Below are 21,750 nucleotides of genomic sequence, written 5' to 3' on the forward strand. Positions count from 1 at the left end.
CTGACTTGATCAAAACTTTTTTAATGTAAAATAAAGTTTAAAAAAGGAAAATCACTTGAAAAGTTAAAAGCACAAAACGATTAAGTGCTGCTGCTTGCCAGGTGGACTTAAAAACACTGCCACTTAAAACACTAGGCGATGAGGCTGAGCACGTTGTCGAGAGCGTAGGAGCTAGAGCGTAGGTGTAGGCTACTCGCGTCGGCAGGCCAAACAGAGTGGGGCTCCGCCAAAACTTTTGGCGGAGCGAGAATCTGCTAGGTCGTGGCTGCCTCTGATTGGCTGAGAACGCCCAGAACGGCCGGTGATTGGCTAAGCGTGATGACGTCAAAGTAATACCTGGAATTTCCTGCTAACTGCTTCCCATAGATGCGCTCGAACGTGTTGAAACTTGTCCGTTTCATTTTGCCGGGGTCGTCTTCTCTTAAGTCTTAACAAAAAAGTCCCGCGCTCGCTTTTTCAATCTACCGATACCGATTGACTGCCAATCATGCGATCGGTAGCGGTATTCGGTAGTTTCTTCAAAATACCGAATGATCGGTATCGGTAGCAGTAATCTACCGCCGGTAGTACCGATCCCAAATGTCAATCGGTAGTCCCAGCTCTGGAGCCTGGTGATAGTTTAACAAGGCTTTTGTAGACAGGGTAGTGTTATGAGCCTAGGGATAGTTTGACAAGGCTTTGGTACAGCTTGTGTTAGTATTTCCATTGGTGGTTTTATGAGCCTAGTGATAGTTTGACAAGGCTTTGATAGAGGTTGTGTTGGTATTTCCATGGGTAGTTTCATGAGCCTAGTGATAGTTTGACAAGGCTTTCATGGACTGGGTAGTTTTATTTGCCTAGTGATAGCTTGACAAGGCTTTGGTAGAGGTTGTGCTAGCAGTATTTCCATGAGTAGTTTTATGAGCCCAGTGATAGTTTGACAAGGCTTTGATAGAAGTTGGTTGTGTTAGTATTTCCATCGGTATTTTTATGAGCCTAGTGATAGTTTAACAAGGTTTTCAAAGAGGCTGTGTTAGCCTAGTGATAGTTTGACTTGGCTTTGGTAGAAGTTATGTTAGTATTTCCTTGGGTAGTTTCATGAGCCTGGTGATAGTTTGACAAGGCTTTCATAGACTGGGTAGTTTTATGAGCCTAGCAATAGTATGTTAATTTTTATCTGCATCTTATCTTCCATTCATTGTATAGGCCTAACTAACTTTTTTTTTTTTTAGGTATTAGATTCATGGTTCACTTATTTATGTCACGTTTTAAGTTTGAGAGTTTGTTGGTATGTAAATTTTTGGGCATTTTTATATTTTGATTGATGGTTTATTGTTGCAAGTAATTATTTTTATATTATTGAATACTAACTTGTTTTTAATTTCTTTTTTCATCTGCTGCTTTATCTCATGTCAGTTCTTTTTCTCTTCTTTCTTCTCATGGCAGTTCTTTGTTTTCTCATGTCACTTCTCATGTTGATTCTTATTTTCCTCATGTCAATTTTTTTTTTCATGTCAATTCTCATGTCAATTTTTGTCAATTCTTTTTTTTCGTCTTTTCTTTTTTTTCCTTATGTCAATTCTTATTTTCTCATGTCAATTTTTATTATTTTCATGAATTCATTAGTAAGTGAATTTTGGCACCATTTTACATTCCTGTTGTTGGATACTAACTTGTTTTTTTCTTTATTATTATTTTCGTTGTTGTTCCAGTAGAAGATTGATGACTTACCTCTTCATGTCAAATTTTATGTTTATTAATGCGGTAGTATGTGAACTTATGTGCATTCTTACATTCATGCCATCAGATACTAACTTTTTTTTCTTTATTTTCATTGCAGGAGGAGGAGGAGGAGGTGATTCATGGTTCGGTCCTCTCCTCACAGCCCCTCCTCACATCTCTCCTGGCCACACCACACCACACCACACAGCCCCATCCACCACACCCCATCACAGTCTCAACAACACATCAAACACCATCCCAACCTCACCTCACATTCCTCTCACCACCCACCACCACACTACCTCTACCACCTCTGTACCACCACACCACAGCCTCGACACCACCCTTCACATTCCAGCCACCACTGCACACCACCACAGCATCACCAAACACCAAGCTCGCCTCTTCCACACCACCACCACCGCCACCTTTTGTCAAGATGCACCACACGAGGGACAGCACAAAGGCAGCACCCGTTCACAGGAGTCTCAGGAACTTGTAACAGAAGCGCCAGATCACAATGCACTCTTTTGGCGTCAGTTTGGCCACCACCACCAGTCTGAAAGTGACCTTGAGATGGACACACAAGACCACCAGACCCAGAGCATGAAGGCATGGGACTCTACAGCTAACAAAATGGTCACACACACTAATGCAAGCCTCAAAAACACTGTAGAAAGGAGTGCAGAGGGTCAACCATATGCCAGTCCATCCATGCCCCAACATAAGACAACAAGAATCTCCACCCAGTCAGGCCCTCACGGCAGCCTCTCCAGCACCCTAACACATGTCAGCAAGTCAGGGGAGGCACGCATGGTGGACGTTAGTGGCAAATCAGTAACCCGCAGGCAGGCCGTGGCGAGGGCAGAGGTCGCGTTGGGTCCCACGGCCTTCCGACTGGTGCAGGAAAATAGGGCGAAGAAGGGAGACGTGCTGGGCGTGGCGCGTGTGGCCGGGATCATGGCTGCCAAGAGGACGTCTGAGCTTATCCCTCTGTGCCATCCTCTTCCTCTTGATAGCATTGAGGTGAATCTGATGCTGCGAGAATATGAAGAAGAGGAGAGCGAAGAAGAACGGAGAGTTAGGAGGAAAAGAGCAGCTACGGAAGGGAGGAAATATGAGGAAGCAGAGAATAGAAGAGAACCAGGAGACAGAAGAGAGAAAGCACTTGACGAGAGGGAATATAAGGGAGGAAAGAGCGAAAACACACCTGACGAGAGAGAGAGTAAGGTAAAAGACAGCAAAGAACAGGAACTAACAGAAGGAAGAAAACGTGAGGAAGAGAATGAAGGAAAACCGACGGAAGTAAGGAAAAATACACGCAACAAGAGAGAGCAAGAGGAAGAAGAAAGCAACAAAGAACTGACAAAAGGGAGAGAAAACACACCTAACGAGAGAGAAAAAAGACCCCGCCCCGTACATTTAGTTATGATCGAGGTCAAGGCAGTGACCAGCGGGCGGACGGGGGTGGAAATGGAGGTTCTGGTGGCGGCCTCCGTTGCCGCCCTCACCGTATACGACATGTGCAAGGCCGTGTCGCATGCCATCACCATATCCAAGGTCCGTTTGGTGGCCAAGTCCGGTGGCAAGAGGGATTATAAGGCGGAGGTGTGAGGTCATGAGATTCGGTTCCATTAATTTTTGTGTTAGTTGTTTGTGTTGAAAGTGTGTTTGTTATTGTTTTGTCATTGATTTTTTTATTAGTGGATGGTGGCAAAGAGGGATTATTAAGAGGCTGAGGTCATGTGATTGGATTCCTTGTTTGTTTGTTTCTTATATTTGTTTGTTACTTGTTTGTTTGTTTGTGTGATGAGTGTTTTGTTTTTTAATTTTTTTGTGTTCCTGTTTTTTGTTTGTTTGTTTGTTCCTCTTCTTCCTCCTCCTCATATTTTTTGTGTTCCTTTTTTTTCTCACTTCTGTTTTTTGTTTTTATCTTACTATGTTTTGTTTGTGCTTTTTTTTCTTCTTTTTTTTTGTTTTTTGTTCTTTGTTTTGTAGTTTTTTTCCTTTCTCACTCATTTCAATGTTTGTTTTGTTTTGTTTTTGTGTGCGTTCTCTGTAGCGTTCTTTATTGTTGCTTATTGTTCTTGTTTTATTATACTCTGCTATTCACTCATTCCATTATGTTTTATGAGAATTATTACATACGATTACTTGTACTCAGTCAATAGTTACCAATTATGATTACTTAGTGCTTATGAGATTGCTCTCCTTGCATTAGTATCAGCACCAGATAGAGCTACCATTGGGGCCTGGTGCTGCAAGTAATTCTGGGAAAACACTATAATTGTTATAAACACTATTAGCTATGAAAATCTTAATTTACACACATCATGCCTGGGCGGGTGGGCCCTGGTGCTGAGATATCAGCTCTCCCCCCCCTCTCTTGGGCCTTGGTTATCATTATTATTTTCACTGTTACTGTTGAAATCCATGAAAGGGCATTAAGGTAAAATATATAAATTGCTCTAGACCCAAACAAGTCCCCTTGATGGTGGATATAAAAATTAGACAAAAAATAGTTATAAAAAAGTGACAGTAAAGTAAGAACAAACAATGTGGTTCTGTCCCAATGAACGTGCCTTGAAAGACTTTGTAATCGCTGTGATATAAAAAAAATGTGGCAGGAGTTGAGTAATACTATGTCCTGCGTGTGTGTCAGTATTAGTATTAAGTGAACTTATTTTCTGTATTGAATGAATGTCTGCTACTTATTAAGAGGAGCACAGAGTGGCCAGACTTAAAAGGTGAAGGTGAAGTTTGCAGTGCTGAAAGTGAGCAATAAGTGTGCAGTATTGGTGCTCTCTCATGGTCAAAGGAAATGTAAATGCAGCCATACCTTGGTTTATGAGCTCAATTCGTTCCAGAATTTCGCTCACAAACCAAAACGAACAATACACAAAGATCGTACACTAGAGCACAAACGTAAGTGGACACGAGTGTGTGGGTGCTACCTCTGTGAGTGTACAACGCAGCCTGAGACCCCATTCCCATTGTTTTCCCACTCTTTACAAACAGGATGCCGCTCGTAAACCAAGGTATTTTGTGTTTTTTTTTGCTCGTAAATCAAAGCGCTCGTAATCTGAGGTATTACTGTATTCTTAAATTTGTTGATTATAGAAAATACCGATTACCTGAAGTTAATTTTACAGCAGCTCACAAACTTTGTTACAGTTGACGTTAACCCTTTCTATATGTGACGCAGACGTTGGCGTCACAGCATGGAAAGGGTCAAGAGGAAATGGAAGGGGACTAATCCTCTTGTAAACCTTTCAATCCTCCTCTAAATTCCTCTTAATTCTCTTCCACTTCCTCTTAGGGTGCGACCACACTGCATGCGGTTTGCTGGGAGGGTAGAGGGTAGCGGGACGCCTATTGGGTCAGAGGCAAGAACAAACACATTATCTAATAGGAGTGGCCATACAGGACGCGGGTAGTGGGTAAGCTTGGAGGGAACCCGCTACCCACGTTCTATATGGCCACTCCTATTAGATAACGTGCTTGTTCTTGCCTCTGACCCGCTAGGCGTCCCGCTACCCTCTACCCTCCCAGCAAACTGCGTGCAGTGTGGCTGCACCCTTACAGAAATTTAGAAGAGAATGAAGAGGAAATGGAAGAAGATTAAGAGGTTTAAAAGAGGACTAATGGTGATGACGTCGGCGTCACCGGATTGAAGGGGTTAAGATTGGTGCTTGTATTGATGATGAAGAATCTACCTAAATACATATATTCTGTGTGTATGGACTAAAAATATATCTTTCAATTTATAATGGAAAAGATGTAGTTTTGAGTCCACCTGATGTAACAATATGTCTCAGTCAGTCGCTGAGGACAGCCTGCTCCTAATATGCCTGTGTAGAGTGCCTGACTGATTTTTTCCATTGCTGCTAAGTAATACAAAAGGAAGGGAGGTGCTGTGGCCCACAAGTTCCTGGCAATACATATGTCAAAGTATAGGAATTGTCCATTAACCCGGTAGCAGCGGGGATCATGTTTCTTAATGGTCCCTCTAAGCGAGAAAAAATCATCACTCACACAAACCATTTCATAATATATATCAAAGCATTTGTGATCTGTTTATGCATTATCTATTTTTTGGGGTTTATAACTTGGCACAAATTTGGTCTGTCGCTGCTACCGGGTTAAAGTAGAAGCTATCCAGAGCAAGTATTGGCAAAGACTTCTTCTTTTCATTAACCCATCCGCTGTGATTGGCATGGAGGTGGAGAATGTTGGCCTTGTGGCAAAGGTCATTGAGAATGGTGTCCCAAGGAGTTTAGTGTCAGGAAGGCTCTTCTCCACCTCCATGAGTTGGCAACCTCCTCCTGCCAGCACCTATGGATTCATAAAGGGATTAGTAATGGACAGAACTGCTGCAATAATATAGTATAAATTCCACACTGACCACATTATAGATTAAACTGTTCATCAAAGCAAATAAGAAGCATGTCATTTCTGGTCTTTGTCATAAACAAGTCCTGGAAAAGTATGAGCAGTGAACTGAAATAAGAGGACTAGAGGTGAATGTTTCTTGTAAATCAGATAAGGCTCACAGGGATGACAAAAGAAGGAGTGTTGAGAAGAGGCTGTGCAGGCATGTTTTGAGAGAGCAGGACTGCTTGCTAGGAAGGACAGGGGGTTTAAGACTATCCCACAGAGACTCAGGTTAATGGATTGTCTAAGAAATCAGTTTTGTTGAATTGACAAAGACAGCAGAGGACAGAGGTCAAAGTTGCTCTCATGACTTGACTGGCAATCTGGAAAGGGTGAGAGTAAAGGCAATATTGACTCAAACAGTCCCCTTAATGAGTAGACATGGATGTGAAAAATAAAGAGAGTAAAGTAAGGAGAATAAAAAAAGGGGGGAATAAAACAATACCTAATGAGTTAACAGCTGAGTGTTAAGTAGAATTGAAGGCCAGAAGGTGATAGGGGGACCACTGATAAAGTAGATCACAAGGACTGAGGAATATAAAGCCCGAGTCACACATTCACTTCTATGACTCCCGGCGCTCTCCCGACTCAGACCACGCCTCCCACCGTCGGGCCGCACGCCGACAGTTTTGGACATTTTCAAAACAATTGGGGCCCTCCCCGATATCTGTCACCCGTCGTGAATAAGCTACGGCCGTTGGATGTCATCTCAACGACGTCGTAACAACGTTGTTTCGACATCGGCTATGGTTGGCACTCAAGGGGATGGACTTACGATGGTCGTTACGTACGTCTGGCAGCGCGACATTCCAAAACCGGCAGTGCGTGGTCTGATGTCGGGAGGGTGCCGGGAGTCATTGTCGTGAATGTGTGACTGGGGCTTAAGGAGAGAAGAGGGAGGGTGTGAGTGATGGAAGAAGGGGAGTGTATGAACAGGGAGAACTGGAGACTCCTCTGCCATAGCCACTTCCTCAAGAGGAATGCCTGGAAGGAAAAGGGCATCAAGGCATTAGATAGGAAGAGTCCAAGAGTAAATCAATACAGAAATGAGGAAGAGGTAAAGGAGGGAGGGTGTGAGTGTTGCAAAAAAGGAAGTGTATGAACAGGGAGAACTAGAGACTTCTGCCACAGCCACTCCCTCAAGAGGAGTGCCCAGAGGGAAGAGGGCATCAAGGTGTTAGGTAGGAAGATCAGAGCCAATGAGGTACTGATATAGACCAACAGAAAAGACTGAGGCGTGTCAAGACAGCTGGCTGAGTCTTGAAGTGTGTGTGTGTGTGTCTGTGTGTGCTGCCCTTCCTTACCCACAGAGCAGAAGAAGACCGGCTCTGGCACCTGTATGCTGAGGTTGTTGGGGCGGCCTTGGCGTTCCCTGCTACGAAAAAATAGAAGTGTACAAATTACTTTAACCCTTTGATTGAGAATTTCCTAAAAGAAGACCTCACCAAGCTACAGAAATGGAACAAAAAGTGGCTGCTACAAATCAATGAAGAAAAATGTAAAGTCATGCACCTTGGGAGGGGATATCCAGCATACCAATACCACATGGGAAACACTCCACTATCCATCACAGAGGCAGAGAAAGACCTGGGACTAAGGGCCGTATTACAAGTCCAATCCTAGCAGTTTCAGGTCCCTACAGAGTTATCCGTCCTGAACTCTGTAGGGACCCAAAACTTCTCGGATTGGACTTGAAGTACGGCTCCTAAACCGACCTTTGTAGGGACCTAAATGTTACCAGGCTACCAGTGAAAGCGAAATCCTTGCCAATCGCAGCGGATGGGTTAACACTACCCATGGAAATATTACTAATTCAGCCCCTATCAAAGCCTGAACCAATGTGGCTGTGTTTGTATGTAAGCCCCAAAATGATTGAGGAGACAGGCTGTTACTTCACTCCCCACATTGTTGTTTGCTGTCTCTCAAACTTTAAATGGCACAGTAACTTATTGAACCCCACATCTACATTCTCCTTCTCCTCCACCTCCTTTCCTCTCCAAATCTCACTGTCTTTTTTTATAGTAAAGGAGGCAGCTCAAGGGCATAAACTAACAAACAACAACAAAAAAGAAAAAAGCCTACTAAATCCTGCTCCTTTAACCCGGTAGCAGCGACCGGCCAAATTTGTGGCTTTACCGTGTAGCAGCTACAGGCCAAATTTGTGCCATGATTTAAACCCCCCAAAATAGATGATACATAAACTGATCACGAATGCTTTGATATATATTGTTACACCACCCCCCCACCACACACCATACACGGGCAGGCAGGCGGCGTGATCCCCACCAGAACAGCCACACGGGCACCAGTCACTCACAGCGGCCCACACAGAACACCGAGGGGAGCAGGAACGGGGCAGGGCACAAAGGATACACGTTCAACACTAAGTTCTAGTTTAATGACAGGTTCCTCACACAGTACAGAGTACAGCAACTTTCAAAGGCACAGAACAGTTAGTTAATCAGGCACAGTACAGGGGCACGGCAGACACGCACACCGGATGCACACAGCTCGCGAGCGGGGCACCTCAACACTCTCTCAAGCCCAGACACGCGTCTTCTCCCCTACAACTCCTCAGCCACCCTTGCTCCCCCACTGCTCGACTCAGCACTTCCTGCCCGGCGGCCCGGCGGCCCCGGGCCCCCTCTGTCTCTCTTGTCCCAACAAGTAGAGTTGCACCATGCTGAGCTAACATTGCATCATGCTACAATTTCATCACATTACACATACAATCATTCACATACAGCACATTCGTAACACTATCTCCTCCTTCAAAAGGCAGTCGACCCGGCTGCCCCAACATTCAACAAACAAAACACATGAAATAAATCAAACTAATCAGTCCCCTGGGACATCACTAAAGTCTCTTAACCATCCCGGCCGACGCCTCTCTCGCCGAGGGCGCCGCTGGGAGGCGGGCGGCGGTAGGCAGGCGGTGGCACCCAGAGCGGCGTCGTCGGCCCCAGGTACTTGCTCAGGGTCGTCACTGGCATCTGCCGCTTCGCTCGCACCGCCCATGTTTTCGTTCGCCCCTTGGTCGACCTCTGACACGTCCTCGTCGCTGCTGCTGGGGCTTACGTCCTCTCCTGCGCCGGTCGTATGTCTCCTTCATGGCCTGGCCTGCCACCTTGAGCTTGCCCCATACGCGTCGGTGCACCTCAGCCAGGCTTTCCTGCAGTGCCGCTGCGAAGCCAGAGGTGACGGTGGGCAAGCTCACGTCGGGAGGCCGCCCCGTGGCCAAATCCACCGGTAGCCTGAGCTCCCGGCCGAACACTGAACACAGAAAAATACATGCAATACACATAAATCAGTCTGTCCTCCATAGTCTCTTCTCGCGCCCCCAAGGGGCTCCGCCTGTCAGCCACGCCGTCGACCAGCCGCCAGTCCTCAGTGGGCTCTTCCACGCCATCCACTCCACGTGACGCTCGGGACAGTCGACACCGGCTCCTGGCCTCCACCCTCGGGGCAAGGTGCCCTCGCCCGGCCGTGACTACCTCCCCACGCAGCCATGCTCGAAAACCTCCTGGAAGCAAAGGGCACCATTCCGGTCACCCTCTCCAGCTCCCGTCCGAGGCCACCACGAGCCTTACTGGCCTGCGTCAGGTAGTCGAGGCCCAGCAAGCACGGCTCGTCTCGATCGGCGACGTCCATTGGCCGGCGCTCCACAGCGCTGCCTACGCCGATACGAGCCTCCACTGGCCCCTCCAGCAGCACACACTACCCCGGGTCAGGCCGCGCCGAGCACTCCTCAGCCCCCGGTGTACACTGTCACGCGTCGTGGCTACAACCGCTAAGCCTCCCACTGGCAACACGCTGGTCGGGCGGCGGCAGCTTACTCAAGGCGGGGCCCGAGGGCGGGAGACGGCTGGAAGTCGGCTCCCTTCTCCAGCCCGTCCGCGCTTTCCGCCCGCGCCGCGTCCCTGGGCCTGGGGCAGGCGCTCGAGCGGTGGCCAGACTGGCCACAGTCCTTGCAGCGAGGCTGGTGGGCATCGGGGCTCGGCCGGTCAAGGGAACGCGTCCTTCGCTCCCCCAGGCACCGACTGCAACTATGCCCCCTCTTGCCACAGCCCCCGCACGAGCCACGGAGACCCTCCGGGCTCACCTTCATCGACGCTGCCTTCATCTTCACCTTCGCCATCCGGCCCCGGAGGTCATGGCAGGGCGGGGCGGCCGCCGCTAGGCCGCTGATCGTCGTCAATGCCCCGAACTCCAAGGCCCTCGTCAGCGCGTCGTCGGTCCACGGCAGGGGGTGAGAGTCCTCGCCAGTCTCGTCCCTCAGCGCCCGGCAGTCCGCACAGAAGCGCTGCGTGCCGTCCTTCTTCATATCCAGGACGACTGCTGAGGGCCACGGACTGTCTGTCCGCTCCATCACCCCCTGCACCGCCAGCTCGTTGACGGCGCGCTGCAATTCCTCCCGCCTGGCCGGCACGACACGTCGGGGCGGGCTCCTGGTGGGCGCACCATTTCCCGTGCTGATGTTGTGCTTCACCAACCCCGTGCAGCCCGGCAGGTCCAATCCACCCCCGCTGAACACGTCCGCGCACCGAGCCAGGGTGTGGCGCACCTTCGTCTGCGCCTCCGTCAGGTTAGCGGCGCTCCGGTGCGCCGAATCCTCCAGGAAGTCGGGCAGCGGCCTCACAGCGGCCGACTCCGCACTCCCCGACGCCTCCTCTTGTTGCTCCACCTCTTCACAGGTGCCCAGCTTGGCACCAGCGGGTACTTTCCGAGCCTCGTCGGAGTTAGCCACCAGCACCGTGACTGACTCCTCCCCCGCTCCTTCGAGACTCCGTCCGGCTGCCACACCACCAGGCAGCTGCAGGCCCTCCGTGGACTCCACCGTGCCTTCCGCTGGCATCGCGTCCGACCGGCAACACAGGACCCTAGCCTCCGTCCCCGGGGCAAGGTGCAGTCGCTCCGCCGCGACTACCTCTGCACAGCCGACCTTCGGGAGCAAAGGCGCCTGTCCGCGCAGCCTCTCCAGCTCCCGTCCAAGGTCGGCACAGGCCTCGCCCTGCGGCAGGTAGTCGAGGCCCAGCACGCACGGCTCGTCTCGATCGGCGACGTCCATCGGCCGGCGCTCCACAGCGCTGCCTACGCCGATACGAGCCTCCACTGGGCCCTCAGACTGCACGCAGTGCCCCGTGACGCCACACAGCCTCTGTGGAGCGTCCTGGAGTCGTGTAGCGGCCGGCATGTCAGGCCGCCCCAAGGTCCTCTCGGCGCTCCCCACCAAGCGGCCGGGCCCGTCCACTGAGCCCCGTAGCGCTGTCGTCAGCAGCAGCGCCTTCTCATCCTCGCCCCAGCCCTGGGCAGCAGCTGGCATCTTGAACTGGGCCTTCCACGCCAACTTCCCGTCGTGCCCCGCTGGCTTAAGCCTCCCTGAGCGCGGGGAGGCCGAGGAGCTGCAGAAGGGAGCGGGCGGACCACGTGGGCTGCAAGCCGGCCGGCATGGCGGAGAGGGAGGCGGTGAGAGAGGCAACGAGGCAGGGTTAATGGGTCCGACTCCAGCACCAGCTGGACCCAAGGGAGCGACTCCGACGGCTCCCCAGCCTCCACCGGCTCCGCCACGACGCCACCAGGCTTCAGGGGCCCTTGCCAGGGGCCCCACGCGGAGCCCCGCCAGTCCGCCACCCGTGCACCCGCCGCCAGCACACGTGACGCTTCTTGTTCCTCCCCGCACCACGTTGCCACCTCTCGCTGCTGCCATGGGAGAGAGAGCGGACTACGTGACCTGCGAGCCGGCTGGCATGGAGGAGAGGGAGGGGGTGAGGGAGGCAACGAGGCGGGGGCTCCCCAACCTCCTGCGGTAGCTACTGGTTCCGCCACGACGCTACCAGGCTCCAGGAGTCCTTGCCAGGAGCCCCAGATAGGCCCCTGCAGGACCGCCGCCCCGGCGCTTCTTGCCAGAACTGAGCCTTCTTCCTCCGCGTGCGACGGTGCCACCTCTCGCAGCTGCGTCTCCGCCTCCCTCAGGCCTCGGACCTCGCCTTCCTGGGTCCGCACCTCCTCCAGCCGTTCACTCCTCGCGCTGTCGCAGCCCTGGTCGGTGTACTGCTGGGTTTCCACCTTCAGCGACGAGAAACAGCTCTGGAGGACCTCGGCAAGATGGCGTGCCTGCTCGTCTGCCCTCTCTTCTGCCCTCTGAGCCTGCTCGCGAGCCCTCTCTTCTGCCCTCTGAGCCTGCTCGCGTGCCCTCTCGTCTGCCCTCTCTTCTGCCCTCTGAGCCTGCTCGCGAGCCCTCTCTTCTGCCCTCTGAGCCTGCTCGCGTGCCCTCTCGTCTGCCCTCTCTTCTGCCCTCCGAGCCTGCTCGCGTGCCCTCTCGTCTGCCCTCTGATCCAAATCCTGCCTCATACTGGCCAGCATGGCAGCGAACAATTCCATCTGGCCCGGCTTCACCTCACCCGGGTCAGCCTCGGCCTTGCCCATCTCCTCACCCTCACGGCGACCACTGGGGGACGCCATGACACTCGGCGCGCTTCACTGTTCACTTATCCCCACTCCTTTGACACCAAATGTTACACCCCCCCCCCCCCCACCACACACCATCCACGGGCAGGCTGGCGGCGTGATCCCCACCAGAACAGCCACACGGGCACCAGTCACTCACAGCGGCCCACACAGAACACCGAGGGGAGCAGGAACGGGGCAGGGCACAAAGGATACACGTTCAACACTAAGTTCTAGTTTAATGACAGGTTCCTCACACAGTACAGAGTACAGCAACTTTCAAGGCACAGAACAGTTAGTTAATCAGGCACAGTACAGGGGCACGGCAGACACGCACACCGGATGCACACAGCTCGCGAGCGGGGCACCTCAACACTCTCTCAAGCCCAGACACGCGTCTTCTCCCCTACAACTCCTCAGCCACCCTTGCTCCCCCACTGCTCGACTCAGCACTTCCTGCCCGGCGGCCCGGCGGCCCCGGGCCCCCTCTGTCTCTCTTGTCCCAACAAGTAGAGTTGCACCATGCTGAGCTAACATTGCATCATGCTACAATTTCATCACATTACACATACAATCATTCACATACAGCACATTCGTAACAATATATATCATGATATGGTTTGTGTGAGTGATGATTTTTTCTCGTTTTTCTCGCTTAGAGGGACCCTTAAGAAACATGATCCCCCCCGCTGCTACCGGGTTAAAATACAGTAAACATAGTAAATAAAAAACTCCTGCTGCTGATGCTATTACCTTCAACATCCTCGCCCTCCATCTGGTCCTCATCCTCATCCTCCTCCTTCAAAGCTTTCAAGGGTATCTCCCATCTGTGGCACCTGACTGTCATCTTACCCATCCATCACTCGCCCGTTCCCTCCTCTGGGCCAATCCTGAAGGGTGAGGAAAGGATAAGGTGAGTGCAAGGATAAAACACCTGGAGCTATTCATGAAGGTGTAGAAAGTCACTCTGGTCTCTCAGCTAGTAGTAGTAGTAGTAGTAATGGCAGTGGTATTAGTACTGTATTAGTATTAGTTGTAGTAGTAGTGGTAGTAGTAGTAGTAATAGTAATAGTAGAATTGTAGGTAGTAGAAGTAGTAGTAGCAGTAGTAGAAGTAATAGTAGTAGTAGTAGTAGTAGTAGTAGTAGTAGTAGTAGTAGTAGTAGTAGAAGTAGTAAAAGCAGAAGTAATAATAACAGTAGTAACAGTAATGGACCCAGAGTGTCAGTAACCCCCAAAAAAGATAAATAAATAAAATAGAATAAACAAATCAATGAAAAAAAAAAAAAAAAAACATTTAATGAGTGTGTTCAAGATTATAAGTGAAGGCCAGACAGTGACAGCCTGTGTAAGATATTATAAGTGAAAAAAGTTGTGGGAAAGTGACTGAATGGTAAAAATTGTAGCATTGTGTATTGATGAAATTCACGTTGACAGCCTTTCATTAGGAGATATACATATTATAAAAACAGTGGCTGGGTACACATACAAGTCATAATGGACAAGTTTTGTGACCTGGAAAGTAAAAAAAGTTATAAAAAAAATAAGAATTCAGAAGAAAAAAAAATCAGCATCGAGGAGCCAAAAGTTATTAGGTGCATAGGCAGTGTTTCATCACTCAATGCTAAGTACCTTATTTTGGGTAAATTTTTTGAAAATGAGGAAAAATCAGCACAAATCACTAGTGTTTTCTTTCCCCTCGCCTCCTGCCCAAAACTAGTGCTTTCCATAACACAAATCACACAAATGAATGACAAACAAATCAAAACTCATCAGAAATAAAAGCTTTGTTTTCATGCTACATAGAAATGAGGAAAGCTAAGCAACTGAGCCTTACAGGACAATGAGGAAGGCAGACTCTGCTGCTGCCTAGACATAACGCTGAAGTGTGTCACTCGTGCTAATCACAAACAATCAAAATTAACTAATCTAACCAAGCTAATTCTAACCTAACTAAGCACTGGCCAGCTTGAGGATGACCTCGGCCCAAATGATACACACCTAAAGCCCAGTCCAGCCCCCTTTCCCCCCCTCACCTCCCCATGGCACAGACTCACCCCCACTCCCTCCCCCCTCCCCACTGCAAGAAGGCTCTTTACCCATCAATGTCATTAACTCCTTCAAGAACAATGGAGTGCCACCTTCTGAGGGCAGGCACTCCAGCACTGGCCCTGACCCCCATGCCAGTCAACCAGTCCCCGGGGAGGCACTCTTTGAGCATTTATAAGCCTGAACAAACATTACAAGTCACTCTGGGGCAAGACAATGACACTAACAACAAAGCCTGACTGACAGGAAAAGGATAAATATAGGTAATGACTCACTAATTAGACCACAAATGAGAAGTGGCGGCTGGCTCGTCTATCCACCATTTCATTTCATTTCATTTCATTATGACCATTTCTGCCACAACCCCCTCTCCCTCAACAACCTAACATAACTAAACCTAACCATGCCAAACCTGCCCTGTCCAACCTAACACGTCCTAACTTAACATGGCAAGTCCCCAAGTTTGTTGGGGGGGAAGAGGGGGTTAGTATAGATGGCTAGGGCATATTTTGCTCTTATTTTATTCTTTATTTATTTTTTTTATATTTTTTTTTGGGGGGGTGCTAGGCATGCCAGACTCTGAACACTTGTACAAATACTTATGTCAAGACTATATGGGAATAGGTAGGTTTGATGAGAATGTAAAGTCAGATTAAAATAGGATTTTTATAGCATTGGTCAAACAGATTATGGTGATAATAATGTTAGGTTGGAATGTACTAAAGAGAATGAAATTAAGGTTAATGCTTTGATTTTTTTTGTTACATATTCACGAATCAAGTAACTTACAAACTAACCTATTCTTGTCAAATGGGTATTTTTGTATAATAACACAATCACTGAGTTTCCAAACAGAACATACCTTTCCCTACTGCTCCATGTGAATAGTTTCATTATGACCATTTCTGCTGCAATCCCCACTCCCTCAACAACCTAACATAACTAAACCAACTCCTTCTAAACCTGTCCTATCTAACACGTCCTAACCTAATATTGTAGGTCCCCAAGTTTGTTGGGGTGGAAAGGGGGTCAGTATAAGAGAGTTCAGTCATATTTACTTCTTATTTTATTTATTCTTTCTTTATTTATTTATTTCTTTTTTTGGGGGGGCATGCCAGAATCCAAACACTTTTACAAGTATATGGGTATAGGCATAGCTGGGCACGATAACAAAAAACCTTATTCCCGATAACCGATAACTGATAATGGAAAACCTTATCAGTGATAACCGATATTCGTTAACTGGAGACACAAATATAGGCGATAACCGATAGCAGATATAAATCTACAATTCCGATACTAGCTAGCGATAAGTCCGGTAGGAGAAAACGATACTATATTGATATTTCAAATAAAAAACATTGATAAATTCAAATTTTCATTATCTGTATTTTTGAAAACTTACAAAACCTGAAAACCACACGTTGACACGTACCTATGGACGGTAATACTAGAAACGCCTGAACCGGTGTTGTGTTATATTTGGCGTCCCCACATTCAAAAGCTGGCGCTTTTCTTTAGACACTGGTCTCTTGTGAACTGCGCATGCTCAGACCAGCAAGTGTAGACCTGTACACTCTCAAAAAAAGCTTTTTAACTGTAATTAAGAGTTGCTGGAAGGCTGAATCAGACATACAGTACCACTACCACCATCCCCGCTGTTTCTAGAACGACACTCTGTACGAGTTGTATTTATATGTACAGAGTGTCGTTCTAGAAACAGCGAGGATGGTGGTACTGTATGTCTGATTCAACCTTCCAGTAACTCTTAATGTGATAAAAAGCTTTGTGAGACTGTACAGGGCTACACTTACTGGTCTGAACATGCGCAGTTCACGAGAGACCAGTGTTTGTAAACAAAAGCGCCAGCTTTTGACGATTAGACACCAAATAACACAACACCGGATGCCTTCAATACCATGGCATGCTCAAAAACGAATATGGAATATCAAATTTGAGGCAGTGAATAATTATTTTTTGGGGCAAAGTTGAATGATTCTTCTCTTTGATATATTGATTTTTGAGTCTAACATAAAAAAATAACCAAGTGTTTTAATGTTGATGATCCAAGTATGAAATCTCTTCACTGAAGATATTTCATACCCCGAAGTTTTTTCATGCAACACCGGTGCCTGGGCCACGCATGCGAAGTAGGGAGAAGACAACGGTTTTTTTTTTCAGAAAGGCGGAAAAAAGTAGCGATTATCGCTAGTTTGGTTACAAAAATAACGAAGATACCGATATATATTTAAATAAGTAGCGGATGGCTGATAACCCAATTTTGTTATCAGCGATAAAGTATCGCGATAACTTATTGCGATAATGCCCAGTTATGGGTATAGGTAGGTTTGATGAGAAGCGATTATCGCTAATTTGGTTACAAAAATAACGAAGATACCGATATATATTTAAATAAGTAGCGGATGGCTGATAACCCAATTTTGTTATCAGCGATAAAGTATCACGATAACTTATTGCGATAATGCCCAGCTATGGGTATAGGTAGGTTTGATGAGAATGGTAAAGTAAGATTAGAATATTATTTTGATGGCATTGGTCAAACAGATTATGGTGATATAATGTTAGGTTGGAAGTAGTACTCAAAAGAATGTAATTAAGGTTAATGCTTTGAATTTTTTAATATAACTGTATTGTGTAATATCATCATATACTTAGAGAAAAGCATTTTAGAAAAGTAGGTAATGAAAAGTAGTATTTTTGGCCATGTTCATAACAACTAGAAAGTTAATGTCTTATGATGCACGTAAATAAAATACTGATTTAGCTTTCCATCACAGCATGTATTAAATGTTATTGGAGAAGGTATGGGAAATAAATAGCATGCCATAATGAAACTGTTAAGAAACTCACTTCACATTTATGCCCTGTCAGTGCCTTCCCTGGGAGTGGACCCCGTACGCAGGATGATTGTGAGAGGCGTTGGTACAACGTACAACAAAAATCAAAGCCTCGCATTACCATGTACAAGAATGAGCAGCGGCAGACTGGTAAATATTTTGAGTTATGTTTTTAAATATAAAACTTATATTAGTCAAGTTTTTTTCATGCTCACAGAATGGAGCTATACTGGCCACAAATAATGCCTTTATTTCAGCTTAAAGTCAATAAGTTCATAGCAGTGAACTGCAGATTTGATATAGATATTTTTTTTAATGTTCATCTGTCAATGACTATCTATCTAAATAACAAGGCTGTCTTCCCCCAATGAAGGGTGGTAACCAAGACAAGGCACACACTCACACATTCACACTCATGTACACCACTCTCTCAGCCGCACAGCCCCTGAGGGAGAAAAGAAGGCCCTCACTGTACGGGGGATCAGCTGCACAGTTCAGACAGGGAACTTCCACACCAAGGCTTCACAACATACACTGGTTAACCCCTACCCCTTCATAACAATGACATTTCCCCCCAACACCTGAGTGCCCCACATGTGTGGCACCACAGATGTGCAGGCGCCTTTCTCAGAGGTTGCAGGGCCGCGTCAATCCTCATGCACTCACAACTGCTCTCTATTTGCTTTTGTCACGCACAATCATTCTACTATGCTCCAATGTCACTCCTCCCTTCAATGTCTCCCTCACACCATCCATCCATCCCTTCCGGGGCCCACCCCTCAAGCTCACACCTCTCACACTATATGACAAAATAATATATTCAGTAAAAGAATAAAATAAATGTTACATTCACAGGTGGTGGTGCACCAACTATCACATTAACTGTGGTAGATGAACTGGTGTGTGACATCATAGGCTGCTCATCTCATGTATTTGAAGGGGTACCAGAGCCATTCAGCATTGATACAGCTGATTATGTGCTAGGGATAGGACAGCAGCAGCAGCAGCAGTCAAACAGCAGTGAAATATTGACTGGCCTGTATGTTTGTGGCAAAAACTTTTACATTTTCATTAAAACAATTTATTAATCACTCTCAAATTCATATTGTTTGTAGATACACACTTTATCAGTCAATTACTTTACAACCAATAACAAATAGAGGAATATTTCTGTTAATAAGTAATATTTCACCTCTATGACACTTTTTCTTCAACTACCTATTTATCAGAGGTGGGCAAGTGCGGTTCTACCGCACCACAAAAAAAGTACCGCACTACCGCAAAATTTCTGAAAATACCGCACTACTGCAGACCGCACAAAAAATCCTGCGGTACTTTTTTTTGCGGTACTTTGAAAACTATCAAAGACGACATTTGCTGTGCGGCATGCTCACAGATTTTCTTTTTCTTTTTTACAGTGAATCGGACTCAATCAGTCAATCGGTATCAGTCATCAGAATCAGTTATCCAATCATTCTGACTTCTCAGTTATTGCTCAAAATTAAATACTAAATAGACAAACTAAACTACTACACTGCGAGTCTTCTTTAACCCGCGCGGTGCCGGCCATTTCAACCCCGGACCCGTCTGTGGTGCCGGCCGATTTTTTTTTATGAGCTTAAAAAATCCTAAGCAATTGAAGATAATAAAAAAAACATGCAAAAAGTGGTTTAGCAAAGTAAAAAAAAATTAAACCCACCTTATATAAACTGGTGTTGCCTCTCGTTGGTGCATATTAAATGATGGTACTCTCGCTCGGTTTTACAGAGTTTTTATTAGTTACTGAATCATCATCAGACATGTCTGATAAGTTGATAACATATCCTCAGTACCAAACGTGAATAACTCAGAGTAAATCTGTTCGTCACTCAACCCAAGGCGGTGCGCAATGACTGCCTCTTACGATGAAAGTACAAGCACTAACATGATGGCCACTCATTTCCCGTACAAAGTTTTCTTTGATGCATAACATACTATATCTGTTGTTTTAACTTCATTGTAACTTCACTATTTTATCATTCTCTCTCTCTCTCTCTCTCTCTCTCTCTCTCTCTCTCTCTCTCTCTCTCTCTCTCTCTCTCTCTCTCTCTCTCTCTCTCTGTCTTTTCAATGTAGCCAAGATCAATATTGTTTGGTTATTATAATAATAATAATAATAAAAATAAAAATAATAATAATAAATTATTATTATTATTATTATTATTATTATTATTATTATTATTATTATTATTATTATTATCTCCTCGATTCAAATTTCCACGTGGTTGCTTTACTGAGGCCTGAGATGCCAGTGCTTAGAGCTTTCCCAAGGTCGATGTCTCGCTATTACCAGTTGATGTGTTTTGTCTTAATATGTTTGACAGTTTGAATAATGTTTCACACTGTTCCTGTCATGACTTTCCTATATTAGTAATCTTTAGTTTTCGCTCAAACGCCGGAGAATTCCTCGCCGGTCACTAGTGGCGTCCCTCAGGGCTTGGTTCTTGGCCCAGTGCTCTTCATTATTTACATCAATGATGTGGATGCTGGACTCAATAATCGCTTTAGTAAATTTGCAGACGACACAAAGATTAGTAACTCGGTTCTTACTGTCAAAGACAGGCAAAGCCTCCAAGAGGATTTGCATAAAATTTCAGCTTGGTCTGATAGATGGGAGATGCCCTTTAACACAGACAAGTGCCAGGTCCTTCATGTTGGAAAAAGAAATAAGAAGTTTGATTACGAAATGCGTGTCGTCAAACTCAAAAGCGTTCAATGCGTCAAGGGCCTGGGTGTCAAAATCGTGTCAAACCTCAATTTATCACAGCTTCATTAAAAGAAACTTTTTATCCAAGAATAAAGATGTAATACTTCCATTCTACAATAGTTTAGTCAGACCCCACTTGGAATATGCGGTGCAGTTTTGGTCTCCCCATGCGAAGGACATTGCTAAACTAGAAGGTGTTCAGCGTCGGGCAACAAAAATTATCCCTTCCTTGCGCAACAAATCCTACGAAGAGAGGCTTTCCGCTCTTAACATGTTCTCTCTTGAGAAACGTCGCCTCCGAGGAAAACTGATTGAATGTTTTAAAATACTAAATGGATTCATGAATGTGGACAAATCAAAATTGTTTATGATCGATGACACTGCGAACGAGGAATAATGGCACAAAACTTAAATGTAGACAAGTAAATTCAGACTGCACCAAGTTTTTCTTCACCAACGTTGTAGTGTGAGAATGGAATAAGCTCCCACCTTCAGTGGTCCAGTGTAACACGATTGACTCCTTTAAAAACAAGCTCGACCGTCACTTCCTTCAACGTAATGTTAACTAGAGTGAAATGCAAAGTTTTGGAGCCATCTGATCAATGTAGAATCACTTATTTTTAAGGACAGACCACCTAGTCTAGACCTTGGGGTCTGTGTGGTCTGATTTTCTATGTAATTCCTTCCCTTCCCCTTCCATCCTCCCTACCTTTCCTCCCTGGCTATTGCAACTGTTATTCACCCTTCTTTCCTTCCCACCCCATACTTCCTCCTCTCTCACATGATGCCGATCTCTCCTCTTCCTCCTTCCCTGTCCCCTCCCTCTTCCCTCGGAAGGTTGCAGTATTGACCACAATAAAAAAATGACATGTCCCACACAGATATCTTTCCCTCTCTCTCCCTGTCCTTTTCTGCCCCATCTATTGTAAATTAAGGCAATTGTAATATTTTAAGCATGTTTCCTTTGTTTGGATAGCCAGGATAGGCACTGAAGTATTTTTTATTTTGACTACCGTTACTGCAGTACCGCACTGGGAAAGAAAAAATGGAACCGGACTACCGCAACCGCACTACTCCGGAAAAAATACCGCACTACTGATTTTTCAGTACTGCGCCCACCTCTGCTATTTGTTACATGCATTAATCATGACTAATATATGACCCTTTTTTTTCAGCTCCGCTGCTCTATTGCTGGAGATCATCCCAGCACAGTTCATTTCTTGTGGAGGAGGTACCATCAGCTGCTCTGGCACCAGCCACTGCTTCAACATCTGCTGGCCCTATGGCATCTGCCACTGCTTCATCAATTGATGGCCCAATGACACCTGCCACTGCAAGGGACGACAACGAAGCTGCTCCACCACACTCTCCACCTACTTCATCGGAGTTAAGAGATGCCTTTCATAGGGCAGCAGTAAAATATTTTGATGCTGGGGCTGAATATTACCACCTCAAGGTTATGAAGCTAAGGAGAGACCTTAATATTAAATAAATCCTCAAAACACTTTATCTCTGT

General features: G+C 46.6%; 1 protein-coding gene and 3 long non-coding RNA genes across 5 annotated transcripts in view; 2 read left to right on the forward strand and 2 right to left on the reverse strand.

The window, feature by feature from the left end:
• LOC126995377 (uncharacterized) overlaps positions 1–5,478 on the forward strand; it is a gene marked incomplete at its 5' end in the record, with an annotated part of 56,802 nt that extends 51,324 nt beyond the window's left edge. Inside the window, 1 exon segment of the mRNA XM_050854883.1 lies at positions 1,820–5,478. Within this exon segment, the coding sequence (XP_050710840.1) occupies positions 1,820–3,315 (1,496 nt within the window).
• Positions 4,775–16,220, reverse strand: LOC126995379 (uncharacterized). Its single transcript, XR_007750222.1, has 4 exons — positions 16,066–16,220; positions 13,336–13,472; positions 7,440–7,510; positions 4,775–6,036 (listed from the first exon to the last, which is right to left on the reverse strand). It is a non-coding gene; the product is annotated as an uncharacterized LOC126995379 (long non-coding RNA).
• On the forward strand, positions 6,044–21,746 carry LOC126995380 (uncharacterized). 2 transcript variants are annotated; one of them, XR_007750224.1, is made up of 3 exons: positions 6,044–7,192; positions 17,523–17,638; positions 21,410–21,746. It is a non-coding gene; the product is annotated as an uncharacterized LOC126995380 (long non-coding RNA). The 2 variants fall into 2 exon arrangements; XR_007750223.1 differs by lacking the exon at positions 6,044–7,192 and adding an exon at positions 13,362–13,495.
• Positions 8,517–13,187, reverse strand: LOC126995381 (uncharacterized). Its single transcript, XR_007750225.1, has 2 exons — positions 12,993–13,187; positions 8,517–8,708 (listed from the first exon to the last, which is right to left on the reverse strand). It is a non-coding gene; the product is annotated as an uncharacterized LOC126995381 (long non-coding RNA).
• Positions 21,747–21,750: the final 4 nt, after the last annotated feature.

Source organism: Eriocheir sinensis, chromosome 8, assembly GCF_024679095.1.
Source record: "Eriocheir sinensis breed Jianghai 21 chromosome 8, ASM2467909v1, whole genome shotgun sequence".
Taxonomy (NCBI): domain Eukaryota; kingdom Metazoa; phylum Arthropoda; class Malacostraca; order Decapoda; family Varunidae; genus Eriocheir; species Eriocheir sinensis.